This window comes from Vespa mandarinia, chromosome 3, assembly GCF_050613455.1.
Source record: "Vespa mandarinia isolate Hongniang chromosome 3, ASM5061345v1, whole genome shotgun sequence".
Lineage (NCBI taxonomy): Eukaryota > Metazoa > Arthropoda > Insecta > Hymenoptera > Vespidae > Vespa > Vespa mandarinia.
The window spans coordinates 3,519,394-3,538,390 of record NC_140812.1 but is presented as its reverse complement, the minus strand read 5'-3'; the positions used below and the strand labels follow the sequence as shown (position 1 = coordinate 3,538,390).

The following is an 18,997-nucleotide window of genomic DNA, read 5'->3' as shown; positions in this document are numbered from 1 at the left end:
ATTCTGATTACGTGGAAATCAACGTCATTTAAATTCGATTATTACTTATTACTGATATCTTAGAAAAGAAAATATAGGAGAAAAAACAGTATACACTAAATGAATTGTTTGTCTTCTCATGAAATATTTACGACGATAATAATCATAACGTAGTTAAATTTCTCATTGAAAGAAAAAATAACATATTTATTATATGAAAATGTAGGGACAATTTTAAAAATATTTATTGATGATTTAAGATTTCTTTGTTATTTTTGCAGGTGTCTCATCTTCATTTATCTCCTCTTCAATAGAATTACTGTTCATTGTAATGTTTCTCTTGCTAGATTTTCCAGATTCTCTTTTCAACCAGGAAGCCATAAAAATTGCAGAGCTATTCTTTTGTTTCTCCCTTTATATAATACAATTACAGAATCAATACTGTGACATGTTACTTTATCTATTTAAGCATGCATGTTCTGTTATTATATTGTAAAGATAAAATTACATAATGCTATGTATATACATACTTCACTTTTATTTGCTCTCTGCATTTTGCATCTTTATGAGATACGTTGTTCACAAGTGTAGAAACTGTATACCAACTTAAAACTTTTTCTATTAATTTTTGTTCCTTTAACATTTCTACAGCTTTATATGGCGACACTTCTAAATCCAACCACAGCTAATGATAATAATTGTAATATTTGATTGTTAATAAAATGCATTGAAATATATTTTTACGTTTTAAAAACAAAAAGAAATATATATAAATTATTAAACAATTTGTTTATTTATATACTCATATAGACGTACTTGACACTGTTCTTCATCTAGAAAAATTGGCATACGATCATGTAACCAAGACAAAACTTGATTTGCATCTTTGGTAAGTACTGAACAGCTATATATAATTTTTCCCTGTAATATAACTATGTTAATTGTAGTTGTTTTTTGATAAATATAAATGAATATTATATAAAATATTCATATGTACCTCAACAGTTTTAAATGTATTAAATATTCCAGCCATTTTTAAAGGTTTATATCCTTTCCACCCAGATTCTAAGGACCATTTATCAGGCCATGTTTTAGGATCATCAACTTTTATATCTGATTCTTGATTGGCATAGATATAATATGGTTGCTTCGGTGATTTATTCTTACCAGCTTTCCATTCGTAGAATCCATCAAAAAGTACGATACATTTGAATCCTTTATGCAATGGTGTAGCATAAAGTTTAGATTCTAAGATTCGATCGAGACGACTGTTATGTGTAGACGCAGTGTGTTTTTTATAATCTCCCTACAAATTAAATTTTCTAAATGAATCTCAGAAAAAATATATGAATATATTAAGCTACGTGATTTAATTTTTGTTAGTTTTATGGAATATAAATATACTTTGACTAACCTTATGCCAAGGTGGTATCATACCCCATAACATAGGACAAAGAAGCCTTTCCTGGTTGTTTTTCAAATGTGTACCAGCGACAACACAAGGAACAATATCTCTCGGACCTATGTTGCAAGATTGAACATAAACTAATTCATTGCTATCCATCCATGGTACTTTATGATATTCACCTGAAGATTTTTTGTATGCACAAGCACAAGACAGTTTTTCTTTTGACAAAGTACTGAAATAGAAATGTAAATTTTAAATATTTTTTTATGTTATATTAAGTTAACTATAATCAATTAAAAACAAAATTGCGTACCATGCACCTCGACCGCACATCTTACATCTACCTGTTCAAGCGTTTTGCGTCTTGAATATCAACGGTTATATTTATTTCTATATCGATTTATTTTAATAAAGAATAAGCATTATTTTCTCATAATTATTTTAAACAGAATTGTTTAATATAAATATAATTATTTTTTAAATATTTTTTCTTAGAAAAGTCAGAAATGTTAATTGCAAATATTAACATATAATTTTACAATACATAATAAGATAATATTAAAAAAAAAATTGAAAACTATTGTAAACATGAAAAAATTAATTTCCTATTTTATCATTAAAAATTGTTTGAAAATATACATATATAAATCAATTAATACATTTAAAATAAGTAAATACCGCGCGCAAAAAAGCAGCCAATCAGAAAACAGCTGCCATGTTTCTACTACGCGTTCTATTCTACATATATATATATTGACGTTATATTCAGCGTATTATAAGATAAAGAGTAAGAGTAGAAAGGCTAACGTTAGTTTACATTTATGCGCATGTGTAAAGAATCAATTCTATTTTAGTAGATTCATATTTTCCCGCGTAATTTGGCAATAAAAAAGTATCTATAAAAACGACGCGCGCACATTTGCCATTTAATTAATTTTATTATTATTAAATTAAAATAACGACAAATTAAATTTTAAGGCTATTTTTGCAGAGAGAATTATAATATATTTTTTAATCATTTACGAATATCTTTATGCATACCGACATGTTTTTTATGTATTAATAATTTAATTCTTTAGTGGTATATGTACACGTTTGAATTATAAATGATTTGCCATTGTTCACTTGGAAGTAAACATCATAAACGAGATTTCTCTAGGAAATATCTCAAGGTAATAAAGAGGAGCTCTTTCTCAAAAAGAATTCATTAGCGTCGTAAATTAGAGGATGCAGTTCAACGAATGTTTTGAAAGGTGAAACGAAGCATATACGTTTGAACGTGCATATATACGAGAGAAGGAATGCGCTTGATCTCCCCGCACTTACCATTCTTCTACAATGAGCTGGAAGAATACTCGAATACCAGATAGAAAGTATATGTAAAGTATATACGTTTTTGTGTATGTGTAGTATATATAAAAACTGTGTTTAAGATTTTCATAGCGTAATGGTTTTCTATATTTATTAGAACGAAACAAGTTATATTTCTATCGTAAAAAATCATTGTAAATTCAATATTATAGATATAAATTTTTTGTCTACTTTTCGTATTCATGTCGTTCCGTTTTCTTTTTCTTTTTTTTGTTTCAAATATAGTATTTATAAATTGTAGTTTTTATTTAATATTATTAATATTTTCATTAAGAGATACTAAAATGTTAGAAAAAATAAAAAAAAATTGTACTAATTAAATTATAATGAAATAATAAAAGATGTATAATAAATGTAAATATTCTCATTTATTAAGAAAGGTCGGTCGAAACGAATAAATTCGTGAAGGTGGGAACTACCTGAATACCCAAATAAATAGTAGTCCTTCAGAGGATAAGGAATTCTTAGCACCGTTCCGTGGAAGCACTTCGGAGAATCCGGTTGAACGACTCGATCATAGGCTTGCCAAGATGAATATAGAAGTTGCCACGTAAAATCGCAGTTGGTAGGCAAAAATGTGAAATACAAAAGTAAAATAAGAAATATATATATATGTGTATACATATATATATATATATATATATATATATATATACATACATATATACATTCAGACATTACAAGGTAGGATCAATAAAGATATCCGAAGGACAGTGAAAGTATATTTGGGGTAAGTTTGAAGGCTAGAGAGATCATTTTTGATCGAAAGAAGAAAAAGAATAAAAGGAAAATCATATAGTGATCGGTCGTTCAAAGTAGGTACTATTCAGTTAGCATGACTAAACCTCCTTCTATAATAAAATCCTTTTTCCTATAACGATGGTTTCCTTCATCGGTCCGCATTCTGAATCGTTCAGGTAACGTGAAAGTGAGCAACAGCGGTGCTCATTGTCGAAAAAACGGGGAATCTTTTCTTTCATAAAAATACTTTATGACGAATGATATTTAAGGATTGATATCTATGATACGACAATAATTTCAATAACGTATAGAGTACGATATAATTGTACAGCTACGAGTGCGATAACGAATGAAGATCAAGAAGTTCATATTAGATAATTATAAGAAAGTAAACAAGTATTTCAGGAAGCATCGATCAGCTAAGATAAATAGTGCAAACATTTAACGCGAACAAATTCATCAACGATTCTATTTTATTAGATTTTTCTACTTCTATTTCTCATTGTAAACTGTGTAAAAGATGGAAAAAAATATGATAAGTTAATATTTTAATCCATATATTTTTCAACGTTAGTTTTCAAGGTCTGATAAAAAGCTATATTTAAGATATATTTTTAATGTTGTAGAAATAATTAAATGTGAGATTGTTTGTATATTTGTAAAAAAGTAGGCTGTTAATTTGAAAGGAAAATGTGCTGTTCTGTGAAAGATATATAAAAAAAAAAAGAACGTTTTGGAATTTGGAGGATTTGAGATTCGCTGGTTGTCGGTCCAACAGAAGGCTCGACTTTGGAGAACACCTTGGTGGGGCCTGTTGACGCGCTGGTTGGAAAGAAGGCATGCACGAAAGCACGAAGTCGTAAAGGCGAGCGTTCAGTTGTTAATGCGCCTCCGACAGAGTAACTTAGTGAAAATTTATTTTTCATTATTTTCACACGTTTTCACGAGCTTATTAATTTATGTATCGTACGTATGTTTAATACATAGTGTATTTTGTGTTTCCTTAGTGTATGATTATATTCATCAGAAGAAATGAGGATTAAATAGAATATATATATATATATATATATATATATATATATTCATATATATATATATATATATATTCATATATATATATATATATATATATATATATTCATATATATATATATATATACATACATATATATATTTTTTTTATAGAAAACATGAAAGAACGATCGTAGAAAAGTTCCGAGCGAGTTTTCGCTCGATCTTCGCACTTAAAAGACAACAACGAGTGAGAGAAGAAAACGAATCGACGAATTGAAAGAAAAAAGAAAAAAACTTGCCGACACAAGGTAAACATCAATTTTAGAATTATAAATTAATAGCCTTGACGCGAAAGGCACGCGTACTTTGATCATGACGCGAGAATAATATGTAAAAAAAAAGTATAATAATATTGTCCGGAACTTGTGAAAAATCTTTGACATACCGATCGAGCAAATCGACATAGTATGACACCGATCTCTACTTTTATCCGGTTTTTATGATTTCCGTTCGACCGAGCAACGTTAGCTCAAATACGAAGGTAATCTGATTTTAATCATGGGAACTGTATGAGAATAACTCACATTTATCTGACAAAACTGTCCGTGTATATATGTATAGGTATATGTGTGTTCGTACATCTTTAGATTGAGAAGATCAATAAAATTTAATTCTCTTCGTAGATGCATCGTCACGTAGAGTATTTCTATTGTATACTGTCAAATACAAATGTAGAATAACGGATTAGAAATTAACTTTCTAACATCGTATGAAGGAAGTCAAGCATCGTTTTAGTTCGATGTACTAATATCGTTCGTGATGTTCAACCAATGTTATCTACCTTTTAATTATGTTAAATATTTTTCTTACGCTTCCACACGTTGTCTTTGTAAATAATGTTTGGCTCTGACGTTCGGATGATAAAAACATCGAAAAGAAGATGTAATCAAGCGTTTAATAACATAGAAAAAGTAAAGTGAGCTCGTTTCCTCTATCAAAGCATACTTTTTTTATGTTTTTTTTTTGTCGCTATCTACGTACATAGTACGAACGTAACAATTGCGAGCATTTCAATTAAAAGAATCGCGCGTCATTTTTAGTACTTGCCAATTATGTTAGTGCTTATTAGTGTGTCGACCAAGACTGACAATTTCTCACAATAGAGACAAATTTCATTACTTGCATTGTTAATAGTTTAATTAATTTTTTAAATATACAATATATACAATAAACTTTTACTTCATTATCATAACTATTGACTTTGGGAAGGATTTGCGTAGCGATCATGCTCGCATACATAAATAGAAGCTACCGGTAGATACACCTTTGACTATACGTGTACATTGCTAGCCAGTGATAGAAGCGATCTATTCGAGGAATGAAGTAATGTCATCGCCAAAAGGATGCCAATTAGTACTGTGTATGGTCGTTGAATCAGACTGACGGAAGTGGTCTTACGTAAAAACGCAAATTTTTCCCATCTTACGGTGTCCTTTGTACTTCTTTTTCACTGATGTTGGTCAGTGAAAGTGATTGTAGTCAATGATCAACGATAACGATGACGTTCATAAATGTTCAACCGTTCAAATAAAATATATTGTGCGATTCATCTTTTCCTTTTTATGTAAAAAAGATAACATGAGAGACTTTACTTTCACAATATACAGTAGCTATGTACTTACGTATATATATATATATATATATTCGAGTTAATACCTTCTAGGATTGCGCAAGACGATATGCAACGCAATAACGCACCGTGGCAGGTTAGAGACCCGACACACAATGACGTGACCTACCTACATGTGGCTGGGCTCTTTCGCCTGGAAATAAGTCATTTCTCTATTAAGCGTCTCCCTTTTATGTGTCGGTGTTAACTGTCCCGTTCATAGTCGCTACCGAGTCAACGAACTGGCTTGCCTAAATGTTTAATCACTTTCATATGTGTACTAAACGTGTATAAGTATTATTTTCATTCGTTATAACCGAGTTTAACATGTTGATGGTTTATAGGAAAGAGTCACCGATGAGTGACGTTTTAATTCGAAAGTTTCTTTTGCTATATTCTGTTAATTAGTATTAATGAAAATGGTTTATTAAGATTTAGTACAAAAAGTATAGGTCATAAATGAATTATATAAAATATTAGACGAATTTCATGATTTATGTATGTTAAATTAATTTCAATATGAAACATGTCTAATAGTCAAAAAAACCTAATCACGTTATCAATAACCAATGATATGTTTACTTTTTCAGAAATTCACGTGAATATAAAATACTTAGCAATTGTCTTTCGGATCTAAAAAAAGAATCGACACTAAATATTAAAACAAAAGATCATCTTTCTTTCTCGAAAAAATACAAAAAGAATAATAGTATATGAACAACGATCAAAAAACGACTGAGAAAGCAGGTGTAGAAGAATGATGAGAAATAAATGAAGGTGGAACACAGGTGCAATCGCAGGTAGTTGTTTTACTCGTATCTATTCGCTCACAGCGTGTTCAGTCGAGCTTGCAGAAGCAACGGAAGTGGGAAAAGGGAGAAGGGACATCCAGGATGTCCGAAGAGTTGCGCACGCAACATTTAGGGACGCTGTCACACGAAGAGTATACTATGCAAACCGAAGAGGAAACTCAGTATGCTCCAAGGAGCCGACCTGTCAGCTTTTATGATAATTTTAAGGTGAGAATCGTATATATATATGTATATATATATATGTATATATATATATGTATATATATATATGTATATATATATATGTATATATATATATGTATATATATATATGTATATATATATATATATATATATATATATATATACAGGATGAGTGTTTTAAATTAAAACACATAAATATTTCAAAAGCAACACATATATAAAAAGAAAATTTCTTACAGAAATTGTTTGATTTAGAAGGATAAATATAAGAGCATTATTTATCTCTGATTCCGTGGTCGTTTATAAGACCATTTCGAAATCAACTTTATTTTTTTTTAATGAAAATATAACATTTTTCCAAAGATATATTTTAATCAAAAAATAAATAATTTTTGTCTGAAACATTTTTTATCCAACTACTAAATTCTACGATATTTAACATTGTCTAAACAAAAAAATTAAGGCAAAGAGAAATAGAAGATAGGTCAGGACATGACAAAATGGGACTAGACAGGACAAGAGGGGATAAGACAAGATAGGAAAGAATAGAGAATAAGAAAAAAGGGAACAAAATCGAACAAGAACGAGAAAGATCGAATAAAAATGAATAGAACCGAAAAGGATCCTATAGTATCGAATAGGATTGAATAGAATCAAATAAGATCACATATGGCTAAGCTATATATAAATAGGATCGAATAAGATGAAATATTATAGAATCCTAAAATTTAATAGGACGATATGAATCAGATCGAATATGATAGAATAGGACTAAATAGGACCGAATTAAATCCAATAGAACCAAAAAGAATGGATCCTATTCGATCCTATTCGATCCTATTCGACCCTATTCGATCCAATTCGATATTATCTGATCATGTACAATTTTGTTCGATTCTATTCGGTCGTTTTCTATTCTCTTCTATCCTGTTTTATATTGTCTTATCCTTTTCTGTCTCATCCCATCCTCTGCTATTATATTCTGTCCTGTCTCATTGTGTCTCATCTCGTCCTGATCGGTACTTCTTTCTCTTATTCTATATTTTTACTTATCCTAATCTTTTGCTTTAAAAATGTTAAATATCATAGAATGTAAAAGTTGGATATAGGAATGTTTTTATATTCGAAAAGTTGTTTGTTTTTTCTGTAAATTAATATACTATAATAAAATTTATAATCTTCTTTTCATGAAATTAAAGATGATGTTGAAATAATCTTGAAATTCTTGAAATAATCTTCACCAAGTCGGTATGAGTAATATTGTTATATTTACTCTGCTAAATTTAATAACTCCTTTTAGAAACTTTTTTCTGAAAAATTCGTCATTTTCGAAATTCAAAAAACTCTCCTTGTAATATATACAATGATCGACACACGTGTACATTTTGATTATATTGTTGCGCGCGCGACAAGTGGATTACGCATTGAAGTCTCTTCGACACGCTCTAAATCGATCTACCACGAAACTTTCATTTAACTTTTTCATCATCGATAATTTTTCATATTTCTTTTATTGTTCTTCTAGGACGTACAAGTTATGCCAACATGTGTGACCTCTGCGATGAGTGTTGGTAATTTGAGTCAGGTTCGAGAAAACGATACTACTTCATCGAGCATACCACAAAGTAGTAACAATAATAATAATAATAATAGGGTGAGCAGTGCGATGAGTGCTGGTAACGTTTCCAAGATTCAGATTGTTAGAGTTACAGGTAAGTTATTGTATATATAATACAATATTTACTAAACAACTTTGTATATGTATATCATGTTCTTCTGAACGACGAAGGCGTTATCATTACGCTTTTTCTCTTAAAAACATATTAGATCTAATGTGATCACTCGTCATCTTCTTCACGATCTGGTAAAATTGTTGGCACACGATAAAATCGGTCATAAGAACGTATGATTCTACGAAAGTTTCATCTCAAAATAGAATGACCGCGAGTAAAATTTGTACGCGAGTTCGTTGGTCTTTAGTGTAAAAGTTAATTTTGAGTTTTCTGTTAATGAAATTGATTCGTTACGAACATAATTTCGAAATTGGTACTACATCTTCTAGACAATGAAATGATTATCAAGTTAAGATTAAACGAATTTTTAAATAACTATCAAGAGTAATAAATTTGACACAGGTGCTCTTTCGATGGGTAATATTGGTAAAACATATCGAACGGACAAAACCGATAAAGAACTTGGGCGAGCTCCTTCTATGGCCAATTGTTTGTCAACCACAGTTCCCGTTAATCTAGCTGCTTCGCAAATAGCAGGTCGACACACACCCACCAGAAATTCCCTCAGGCACAGCAGAATGATCGTGCTGAATCGAAGTGGGCAGAGTGAGTTGGAACTTTCCTATCTTATGTGACTTGCACACGAGACTTCCATTTCAATACGAAACCTAAGAAAAAACAAGAAACGTGCGAAACAAGTAAATCTTAAACTGTAACGTCATTGATTTAGAAGTCGTGAGACGTAAAACATTTAATTTAACATTTTCTACTTGGCTGCCAAAGCAAAAAAAAGACAAGTATTATTCTTTAAATTTGTTATATGTATACCTAACTATTGTCCTAAAACGAATAATATTTCTAATAACTCTACAAAAAGCATATACCGGTGAGCCTTCGATAACGGAAGTGAAGTAGAACGCATAGCGATAATTCCTAGCGATGCAATTACTCCATTATAGCATGGCCGTTATTTCTTATGTAAGATACGAACTTGTTGTCATTATTTATGCATCGAGGCCATTTGATAATGAAAACTTAGCAGCCACATACATTTCAAACATTACGTTGTAGGAGTGCGTGGAACGTCACTTTCAACTTAATCAAAAGCTAAGCTTTTATTTCTTTGTTTAAAAAGAAGACAGAGAAGGGGGGGGATAAGTTGGAAAATATTTGAACTTAATAATGTATATAAATTTGTGAAAGATATCTATTATAATGTAAAATACTTTTAACGTTTTAATAAATAATCAATTGTCAAAATTACGAAACAAATCTGAGTCAAAGGAGTTGATGAATTTATTGATAGTTCGATATCCATGACAAGGACAGCTGGTCGTTTGCGTTAAGATGCCTTGTATGGAGGGATAGTACGATCGTTCCGTTTCACCAACATTTTTAAGAACGCGTCTTGTGTGGTTCTTTGCAATGTGAGAAAACGTTTCATGTTAATCTTAGGCTTCACAGACGGAACGTTTTAGAAAGCCGTGCGCGCTTGGGAAGATACGTGGGAAGATAGCGATTGCGATGTTTCGTGAGAGAACAATCGAAAGTATAAGATCTATCTAAGTATTCATTTGTATTTTGTAGGAGCACAAAAATTCTTACCACCATTAGTTTATCATCGACAATTGGCTAGGTGTTTGGCAGCATTACAGACCATTCTTGGGATTGCTATTACTTCATTGTCGTTATGGTTGTTATTGTGGGCTCCAAATTTACCTATAGCTGATAATCCATATTGGAGTGGAATGCCTGTGAGTGTATTGAATCATAAATAAAATAATAAAACTTTTTTATATATTTTTATATATCTATTTTCTTTTTTTTCAGTTATTACTTTCTGGAAGTTTCGGCGTGTGTTTGCTTTGTTGCTTCAAGAAAGAGTATCCAGGTATGAATCCTGGTTTCTGCTTAACATTGACGAAGGTAAGAAAAATTTGTTAAAAAATTTCAAATTCTGTAGATATAACATACAATACATCTTATTACTGTTATTTCTTTTCTCATTCTACAGACAATCAGTACTTTACTTGCAATTTCTGCATCTGTGACGTGTGTCCTGGCATGCATCTCAGCAACCATGCATCTGGCACATCTTATGAGGCTAGAGTGTACACCAGCACGTGTCCTCAACGCCACGTGTGTTTGTAGGCCACGAGAACAAACAAATGTTACGGCTAGCGAAGCATCGGTCAAATATATGGATTTGAACTGTCCCGAAGTTGAGAGTATTTTAACAATACTTCTCATCTTTTCTTCAACGTGTAATGCTTTTGGTGCCATCATCGCTGGATGGTATAGTTATCTTCATTGGAGTACTCGACGAAAGAGACCAAAATATGTACCTGTTAGAACGAGGACATTCGATTCGACCAGGTGATACCTGATTAAATTTCAAACAATTTTTCACCAAAGTATTCGACGAAAAATTGTGACGTAGAGAAAGGGACCAATCTACGTATTTTTTAATCGAGAAGAACTATGAGTAATCAAAATATTCAATGCAAACGATTCAGAAAAGTACAATGGCTATTAAAACATTTCTTGAATCGTTATTGTTATTGTCATCGACGCACGACGCACATGTGTACATAAAGTACAGTATTTATTTAGAAATTTCTAATACGTTCCATAGTACGTATGGAATATCTTAAGTTCGCGTATGTACGCGAATACAAATTTATTTGTACTCGTATTTTCGATCGAAAGGAAGTTTCATCGATTAGTTAAATTTATTTACGCGCATGTATTTATTATATCGAAAGAACAGAACGAAAGACTTCTACTCTATACCTCAGCGTATTAGATTTTAATACATACTTCGACACTTGCAAGCGCATAAGCTAACATATTTTATGTATATATTTTATAGTTGAAGAAAATTACGTGGGTTATGGGAAATAAGTTATTGTCAGTATTAATATTATTTTAATCAAAATTGTGCCCATGTTAATTCAATTTAAGATTGATGATCATATTGATAACTTTATAATAATAGATTACATTCCTTCTTTATAATCAGTCGGTCTGATTTTTTTCATTTAATGAATGAGAATTACTCTTTCTTGTTTTATCTTCGACCTCATTTATTCGAATCTCTGGTATAATTGCATCCTTGCTCGACGGTGATACTAAAGAATCGCTGAAGATATTTGTTCTATGTTTTAAAATGAAATATATAATACAGAAAATTATGAATGAAATTTGTGATAGGTGATCATACCTGCCAAAATTTCGAATTTCATACGTTTTTTGACGTAAATTAAAGTCATGTGGCAAAGATTCAGTTTCAGTATTAGTAATTCCAACTTCTTCCAAAGTGATCGAATATTTCCTTTCATGCATTACCACATCGTTTAGTTTTTCAATCGCGATCGCAGTATAAGAATCGTCTAAGTATCAAGAAAAAACTTATGAATTATTTATTTTTAACAGTTCACATATTTTTTTGTTTAGATCCATACTTAATAATCTAAATAACGTTAAACATTGATGTGATTAAAAAACTATTGGAATTTTTATATTTGTTTGAATTACTTGACGGCAAAACTGGTAAGATTTTTTTCCATCTAGTGATTGACGTATCGATAGCTTCTTGTCTTTTTTCCGTAATCTTGAATAATTTACGTCGTTTTTCCGTACGTTCTTGACGTAATTGTATCTAAAAAATATGTCAATAGATAATTGTAGATTATATATATTATCGTTAGTAATTTAATATTTTTTAATTACTATTTTAACACCAGTTTATAACCTTTAAATCATTATTGGCTTCTCTGAGAGATCCCGTAAGTGAAGCCATGTAGTAAATAATTAGTGTCATTAGAACGATTAGAGGTATTACCATGCTAGCTGATGATATATAATCGAGACATCTGAATAATACGTACATAAGCTTTAACATAATTTAAAGTGTCTTATAAATTTGAATTTATGAATATAGAACGAACTCACGGTTTGATCACCTCAGGTAAACTATCTTTAAGGCTTTTCGTTGCAAACATATAGATTCTTGAGTAGCCAGAAAATGGACCGCAATGCCAGGATGGTTCGACCCGAACTATGGCATAACCGACTGGTAGTACGCATAAAAATAACATCATCAATAATAATGCAAAGTAGAAATTATTGGACCTGAAAAAAGCAGTTATAATATAGATATAATATTTGATCGAATAATACTTATGCATTCCATATACTTAAAATTAATTTCATTATTTCATTAATTACCTGGATGCTCGAAAAACTATTTCATGAGGTACATTGCATGTTAACACTGCCCACGAACGTAAATACATAAGAATGCCTAGCTTCAGGAGATTCAACGCTGCCAGACCAGGACTGAAGAACATGCCCATCCAGACCATGCCCTGATTATTCACTAAATGAAGTATATTTTCGGCAATTTTAAAATCCCCATATTGTGGAAATTGTTTTTCAAGATCCCAACACCAACAATTGTTCATACAACGTATGAATACAGCTCGAAAAAAATCCATACCAAGTGTGGAAACAATTGTCATTACCTTGAAAAAGTTATAAGAACGAAAAATTTATAAAATTAAAGAAAGAGAGAGAGAAAGAGAGAGAGAGAGAGAGAAAGGCTGATAAATTAATTGTTTATAATTATTTATGATACAGACATCGAATTAAGGAGGCATTAAATGCATTTTTGATGGACCTACCAAATCCATAACAGTCAATTTAGCAAGTTCCTGTCCATACATTGTTTCCCAACATAAACGTCGAAGCTCTTTACGTGTTTTTAAATCTAACCTTTGTACTGGTGCCTCTAATAAGGACAAACAATACAAAGACACATGATAAGATACCAAATATAACTTTTTTACTTATATAGATATAAACAAATTCGTCTTCTATGTACCTTCTTGTGTCTCACTGGTGCAAACTCTCTCGTAACACATAACGATATGTTTTATATTTTCTGTAAATGAAATATCAGATCCATTCAGTTCGTTCGAAGCATTTGATATGTTCGTTTCATTGTCATTTCCTTCCATACTGAGTACACTGTACTCTGTCGTAAAATTATTAACCTCCTTCGTCGTGTTGAAACTAGAATTATATACTTCATAAATATTATTATCTTTCAATGTATCAGATATGTCTTCGGTCGAATTACTCTCCGTCGAATTTTCTGTAAAACTTTCAGTATTTCGATAATCTTCGTTAATATACAAATTTGAATTAGTCGGCTGTAATTCCTCGTTATTATTAATTGTACTCAACCAAGTATTATTAATTTTATTGTCTATGAAAGTATTATCGAAGTCGTTATCAATCCGTGAATAATCGCCACTGTTGTAATAATCTTCCGAGTTAGCATTGTAATCTCCGTAATTGAGATTGTGAAAATTATTATCGTTCGATAGAAATTCTTTGATAAATCCTTCGTATTGTATAGAAGCTACTTTTTTAAATGTATACATAGAAAATATAAAATTATTTTTTTTATAGGTGAAAAACGGAAGAAAACGTTAATTATTTATATATATTTACATACCAGATTGATCTTGTTTGATTGACCGATCAGTGATATTTGCATAAGCGATACTACCCATTAACGCTAGGCTGAGAGATGCTAAAGTTACAGTTGATTCGGAATTCATCAAATTGCCAACACATTTTACAGGTGTATATTTACAATTTATTTTCGTAGGATTTAATTGAATCAATTTTTCTTTCTGAAAAAGTATAAATAAAAAATATGATCAATTTTGAATATCATGAAATTGATAACGTACCATGTAACTTATTTTATTGAAGAGTGCAAATATTAATGAGTACAAATTCAAAAGATTAAGAAGCATTATCCTGCAAAGAAGAAAATCAATTTTAATTTAAAAACGTTTTTAATTTTATGATAATTATAATTTTTATTTATTTACCTTGCCAATTGCCTTCGAAGTTGCTTCCTAGGATGATAACTTTCGAGAAGACCAAGAACTTCAAAAATAATTGGAAAAACGTAAGAAATGAGAGACATCACCAATGTGATCTCATTTTGACGCCACAAATTTTTATCAGCTTCTTCATCTGTACTTCGTGCTACTACTTCAACTACAATATAAGCTGACAGTGCTAATAAAAAAAGGATCGATATATGGACAAAGCTTCTCATCAATATAATTTTCCAACTGTAAAATGAAATTAGAAACAAGAATGATCCAATTTGTAAGACGTTTGAGTATAAATTTAAATTTGCTCACTTTCTTTTATCCTTTTCTTTTTCAGCTTCTTCTAAAAGAGCCTCTTTAAAACTAAGAACGATACTTGCAACACGATTATGAGCAGTCTCGGGATTACCAATCATGAAGTCCCAACCGGTAAAAAGTTTCCATGAGAAAGCACATTCATCTTCTTTTTCCGTGAGTTTACTTTGCCGAGAATTTTTAGCCATTCTGAAGAAATAATTCATTGATATAAGTCCGAACAATTAAAATAGATAAATTATCGGTAATGATGATATCTAATTATTGTTAATACTTTCGTAATATCACAACGAAGCTGTAAGTGTAGACGACAAGATTAGTAACGAAGTAAGCAAGTGGTAGTCTATAGCCTTTCTTTGAATCATGATTAGTATACCAGCCATAAAAAAACGGAGAATATCTAAGGATACCCTCGAACTTCCATAATGTCGTTAAATGACTAGATCTTATTCTTTCTTCTTTCGGTATTATTTTTCTCTCACCAGCGAACTTTACGTCAGCTATGAACATCTAATAAACCAATGAGTACATTAGAGTAAAAAATAATTTAATCACAAACAGATGATTTTTTATCTAGATAAATTGTTAATTTACCTCAGGTACTACTACAAATGCTGTAAGCAAAATAGTAATCACAAAATTGATCCAAAAGAGCCATCTTAGAAATGTAAAATACGACGCCACGGCTGAACCAAAGTGTGATTCTATTTCTTTAATACGAAGTTCCCAAGGTATAAGCCAAGTCTTAAGATTGATCAGTTCACGTCGAAAATATTGCCATTTCTGTGATAGAATTAACATTTAAAGACTATTATAGGTAAAATTTCACCGCAATAAGATAAAAAATATCGGAATGGTATTATAGAAAAAATGAATTTTTATCATTTTCATCTATTATTAAATAATAACAAAAACTTTTAATTGAATTTTTTTGTCATATTAATTTATAAAATAAAAAATAGAATACTGCAATGAAATTTTATTCATGAAAACGTCATTTTTATGTAATCATAACGTATTTTTATAACCTTTGTGATTAGAAGAGAAATACGAGCAATGATGTCCTTCGTGCTGCGATTTTGAGCGAGTCTTTCTTGCAGAACACCTTCATGTTTTCTAACGTATAATTTTGCCTGTCGAACTAATTTCATCTTTTTACGTAGAGGCCATGGTTCTTCCTTCACACCACTCAAAACTTCTTTATGTAATTTTAGCTTTTCAAAGACTTGTTCTTGCATGCCACTATCTTCAATCGAGATAGCTGTGCTACTTCGCAAAATAGTTAAACAAAATAACGCGTCTTACAATGACTGACAAGATTGTATGTTCTTTGAAAGAGAGTAATAATTTTTTATTCTAACAAACAAAGTGTTTAGAAATTGTAACTATATCCGACACACATACAGATTTTTATAAAAAAAAAATATAATTTATTAAAAATTCAAAATACATAATTAAATGATATAAGTAAAACATAATATGTGTATATATACACAATAAAAACCAATATATATATATATATATATATGATATATTTAATTCCGAAATATTTTATTAATTAAAAAATGTATTATTCACTTTCAAAGATCATATTATCTTTATGATTCATTTTGTCATCTTCCAATGAATATCAAAATACAATTATGAGATTACTAACTCGATAGAGCTATTTGTGTATGCTGAAGATTGCCGTCGAACTGTATTGACCTCTTCACTTTCGGTAGTAAAGGTTGAAGACGTTCGTCGTTTGCGTCTACTTTGTCGTCGTGAAGAATTACGTCGTAGAATGATGGCTGATGCTGATGCTGAATAATCTTCGTCACGTTCCTCGCATTCTTCGTGTTCTTCATGTTCCCCTTGCTCGTCTGAAGGAAAGACGAGATGAGCTGATTTTCATAGACAAATGTGATAAATACTTCGAAAAAGTTTGTACAGACCAACATGCGATTTATTCTGCATTTCTAATTGACTCATCATCCTTTGTTTTTCTTGTTGTTCACTCATAACACTGTCCTTTCTCTTGTCGTCTTTTATTTTAATAAATTTAACGTAAGATCTGCCAAGCGAAGAAAACGACAAAGTGGGTTCCACCTAAACACAACGTGAAATACGAAACAATCTTTATCATATGATTTCTCATTATAAATTCTTCCTAGTCATGCCAACTGCCGATTTTCCATCCTTCCTATCTCATGATAATTCGTCGTGTACAAGTTAGCCCTATTATTTTGCTTTTTAAATTAAGGATTTGGATGAGATAACGTTATGTGATTACGTATGAAATCTTTCTTAACAATTTGATGCTCTATCAGAACACGAACATTAATTAATATGATAAAACGATACCGTCAATATTAGGTCACTACGATTACACCTAAGAAATTTGATATCATCTGTTATAACGTATCACAAGGGTTGTCCTAACTGCATCGATGGATCGAAGCTAACTGACAACATACTGATAGTGGACAACGCTTCCTTGCAAACCCCTCTAACCGCACCTATTTTACTCTGCTGACACCTTCTATTCGATATCGGTTTATCTTTTGTTCTTCATATCAGATGAATCTTTACTTTGATGAACTGTTCTATCTCCCTCCCTAACAAAAATAGAATCTAGAACTTAGATTTAATCTTAGTCCATTAAAATCTTTGATAACACAAATTTTACACAACTCAGAATTTTGTTTTTACTAATTACAGCATTATTATATGAATATTCATTATCTAAAACCTTTTTTTTGTAGAATATTTTTTTTCTGACACGTAATTAATATAAAATTAATAATGTAGAATTAAATAATTCCAAAAAATTTATAAGCCCAGTAATTCGATAAGATGTAGGAAATGTGCAAGTTTAATAAGAAAAACAAAAAGAGTTAGGCTTTACAATAATTTATCGTAAAGTTATAAATGAGAGAAAGTGACATACAATAAACGATCGTGACGATGCCGCACCCTTTGAACCATTCATTCTTCGTGCAAGCTCCACCCTTTTGTTCGAAGATAATCGCCTTTTTCTATAACATACTCTCTACACGCGATTTCTAGACACCCAAAAGAATCAGCTACATTAAATAGGATGATAACATTGTTTTCTCATTAATGTTCATAAGGAGGATTCGTTTTTGGAGATTCGAAAAAAAAAAGAAAAACAAAAAAATATATCTAAATGTTTCTTTTGACGTAATTATGAGAAGATACACGAATCGTAATTTTCTAGTAATCACCATGAATATCACTTTTTATTTTATTTTTTTATGGAATTAGAGATAGTGCGACGAGATATTCTGAAAAACATTAAGTTTATACCCTAAGGATTTATCGAACACTATATTCGACATTCTTTGTTTCTCTCACGCGATTCCACACCTATTTTACTTAATTACGTTCAGTGGAAATTGAAAGCTTCGACACCTACATTCAAGGACGATAGAAATTTGAAGTACCTGTCGTAATGTCTATCGAGATTTCGTAGAGAGTAGAGAGATGTTTGTGAGAGATGTCCTGCTTATCATCCTTAATATACTGAGTAATCTTCTTTTTTCCATATTGTAGATTTCGTAAGAGGTTCGAGAAGTATCAACAGAATATTGTTCTCTTGGTAGCATATTCCTTGTCTTTCTTATTTTATAATTTATATTACTTCTTACAGTTAATTTTCACACATAGAGAGTAGAGTTAATTTTGTTTCTAATGATATAATTTATTACACTTTTTTCTTTAAAAATGATTACTATTACGACTATTTAATGGATTTGAGATGTACCGTTCTTACCAAGATTTACCAAAGTACTGTTTGGTAAGACTGGAATACACGATGATATTTCTACTAATGAATACTAACGACTTTA

General features: G+C 30.6%; 3 protein-coding genes across 10 annotated transcripts; 1 reads left to right on the top strand and 2 right to left on the bottom strand.

Annotated features, from left to right (window-relative positions):
* Positions 1-108: 108 nt before the first annotated feature.
* Positions 109-3,311, bottom strand: LOC146873109 (abasic site processing protein HMCES-like). 3 transcript variants are annotated; one of them, XM_085656015.1, is made up of 8 exons: positions 3,178-3,311; positions 1,701-1,777; positions 1,567-1,619; positions 1,394-1,500; positions 977-1,285; positions 796-900; positions 510-664; positions 109-391 (listed from the first exon to the last, which is right to left on the bottom strand). In XM_085656015.1, exons 2-8 carry the CDS (start codon positions 1,718-1,720, stop codon positions 235-237), a joined length of 906 nt encoding a protein of 301 aa, XP_085512141.1. In that variant the 5' UTR covers positions 1,721-1,777; positions 3,178-3,311; the 3' UTR covers positions 109-234. The 3 variants fall into 3 exon arrangements, with proteins under 3 accessions (XP_085512141.1, XP_085512140.1, XP_085512142.1); XM_085656014.1 differs by having other exon boundaries at positions 1,394-1,619; positions 3,178-3,310; XM_085656016.1 differs by lacking the exon at positions 1,701-1,777 and having other exon boundaries at positions 1,394-1,619; positions 3,178-3,306.
* On the top strand, positions 3,203-12,104 carry LOC118448726 (uncharacterized). 4 transcript variants are annotated; one of them, XM_035882317.2, is made up of 9 exons: positions 3,203-3,323; positions 4,278-4,465; positions 4,685-4,821; positions 6,773-7,201; positions 8,703-8,889; positions 9,313-9,516; positions 10,498-10,664; positions 10,741-10,836; positions 10,925-12,104. In XM_035882317.2, exons 4-9 carry the CDS (start codon positions 7,076-7,078, stop codon positions 11,288-11,290), a joined length of 1,146 nt encoding a protein of 381 aa, XP_035738210.1. In that variant the 5' UTR covers positions 3,203-3,323; positions 4,278-4,465; positions 4,685-4,821; positions 6,773-7,075; the 3' UTR covers positions 11,291-12,104. The 4 variants fall into 4 exon arrangements, with proteins under 4 accessions (XP_035738210.1, XP_035738211.1, XP_035738209.1 ...); XM_035882316.2 differs by lacking the exon at positions 3,203-3,323 and adding an exon at positions 3,655-4,081 and having other exon boundaries at positions 4,170-4,465; XM_035882318.2 differs by lacking the exon at positions 4,278-4,465 and having other exon boundaries at positions 3,206-3,323.
* On the bottom strand, positions 11,916-18,919 carry LOC118448654 (transmembrane channel-like protein). 3 transcript variants are annotated; one of them, XM_085656003.1, is made up of 18 exons: positions 18,593-18,919; positions 17,081-17,234; positions 16,801-17,008; positions 16,172-16,409; positions 15,738-15,926; positions 15,418-15,653; positions 15,141-15,332; positions 14,820-15,068; positions 14,676-14,745; positions 14,435-14,615; positions 13,796-14,341; positions 13,596-13,702; positions 13,141-13,436; positions 12,865-13,044; positions 12,665-12,785; positions 12,448-12,571; positions 12,134-12,302; positions 11,916-12,052 (listed from the first exon to the last, which is right to left on the bottom strand). In XM_085656003.1, exons 2-18 carry the CDS (start codon positions 17,145-17,147, stop codon positions 11,929-11,931), a joined length of 3,297 nt encoding a protein of 1,098 aa, XP_085512129.1. In that variant the 5' UTR covers positions 17,148-17,234; positions 18,593-18,919; the 3' UTR covers positions 11,916-11,928. The 3 variants fall into 3 exon arrangements, with proteins under 3 accessions (XP_085512129.1, XP_085512127.1, XP_085512128.1); XM_085656001.1 differs by lacking the exon at positions 18,593-18,919 and adding an exon at positions 17,490-17,578 and having other exon boundaries at positions 11,929-12,302; XM_085656002.1 differs by lacking the exon at positions 18,593-18,919 and having other exon boundaries at positions 11,929-12,302; positions 17,081-17,500.
* Between the last annotated feature and the right edge of the window lie 78 nt (positions 18,920-18,997).

Bases quoted from the DNA above. Each gene is read 5' to 3' on its own strand.
- LOC146873109 (XM_085656014.1), bottom strand. From the start codon at position 1,720: ATGTGCGGTCGAGGTGCATG. The intron at 1,620-1,700 runs GTACGCAATTTT...TTTCTATTTCAG, and splicing joins ATGTGCGGTCGAGGTGCATG to TACTTTGTCAAAAGAAAAAC. The intron at 1,286-1,393 runs GTTAGTCAAAGT...TTTAATTTGTAG, and splicing joins TGATACCACCTTGGCATAAG to GGAGATTATAAAAAACACAC.
- LOC118448726 (XM_035882317.2), top strand. From the start codon at position 7,076: ATGTCCGAAGAGTTGCGCACGCAACATTTAGGGACGCTGTCACACGAA. The intron at 7,202-8,702 runs GTGAGAATCGTA...TTGTTCTTCTAG, and splicing joins GCTTTTATGATAATTTTAAG to GACGTACAAGTTATGCCAAC. The intron at 10,837-10,924 runs GTAAGAAAAATT...CTCATTCTACAG, and splicing joins TCTGCTTAACATTGACGAAG to ACAATCAGTACTTTACTTGC.
- LOC118448654 (XM_085656001.1), bottom strand. From the start codon at position 17,147: ATGAGTGAACAACAAGAAAAACAAAGGATGATGAGTCAATTAGAAATG. The intron at 14,746-14,819 runs GTAAATAAATAA...TCTTCTTTGCAG, and splicing joins CTTCGAAGGCAATTGGCAAG to GATAATGCTTCTTAATCTTT. The intron at 12,303-12,447 runs GTAATTCAAACA...CTTGATACTTAG, and splicing joins CTTACCAGTTTTGCCGTCAA to ACGATTCTTATACTGCGATC.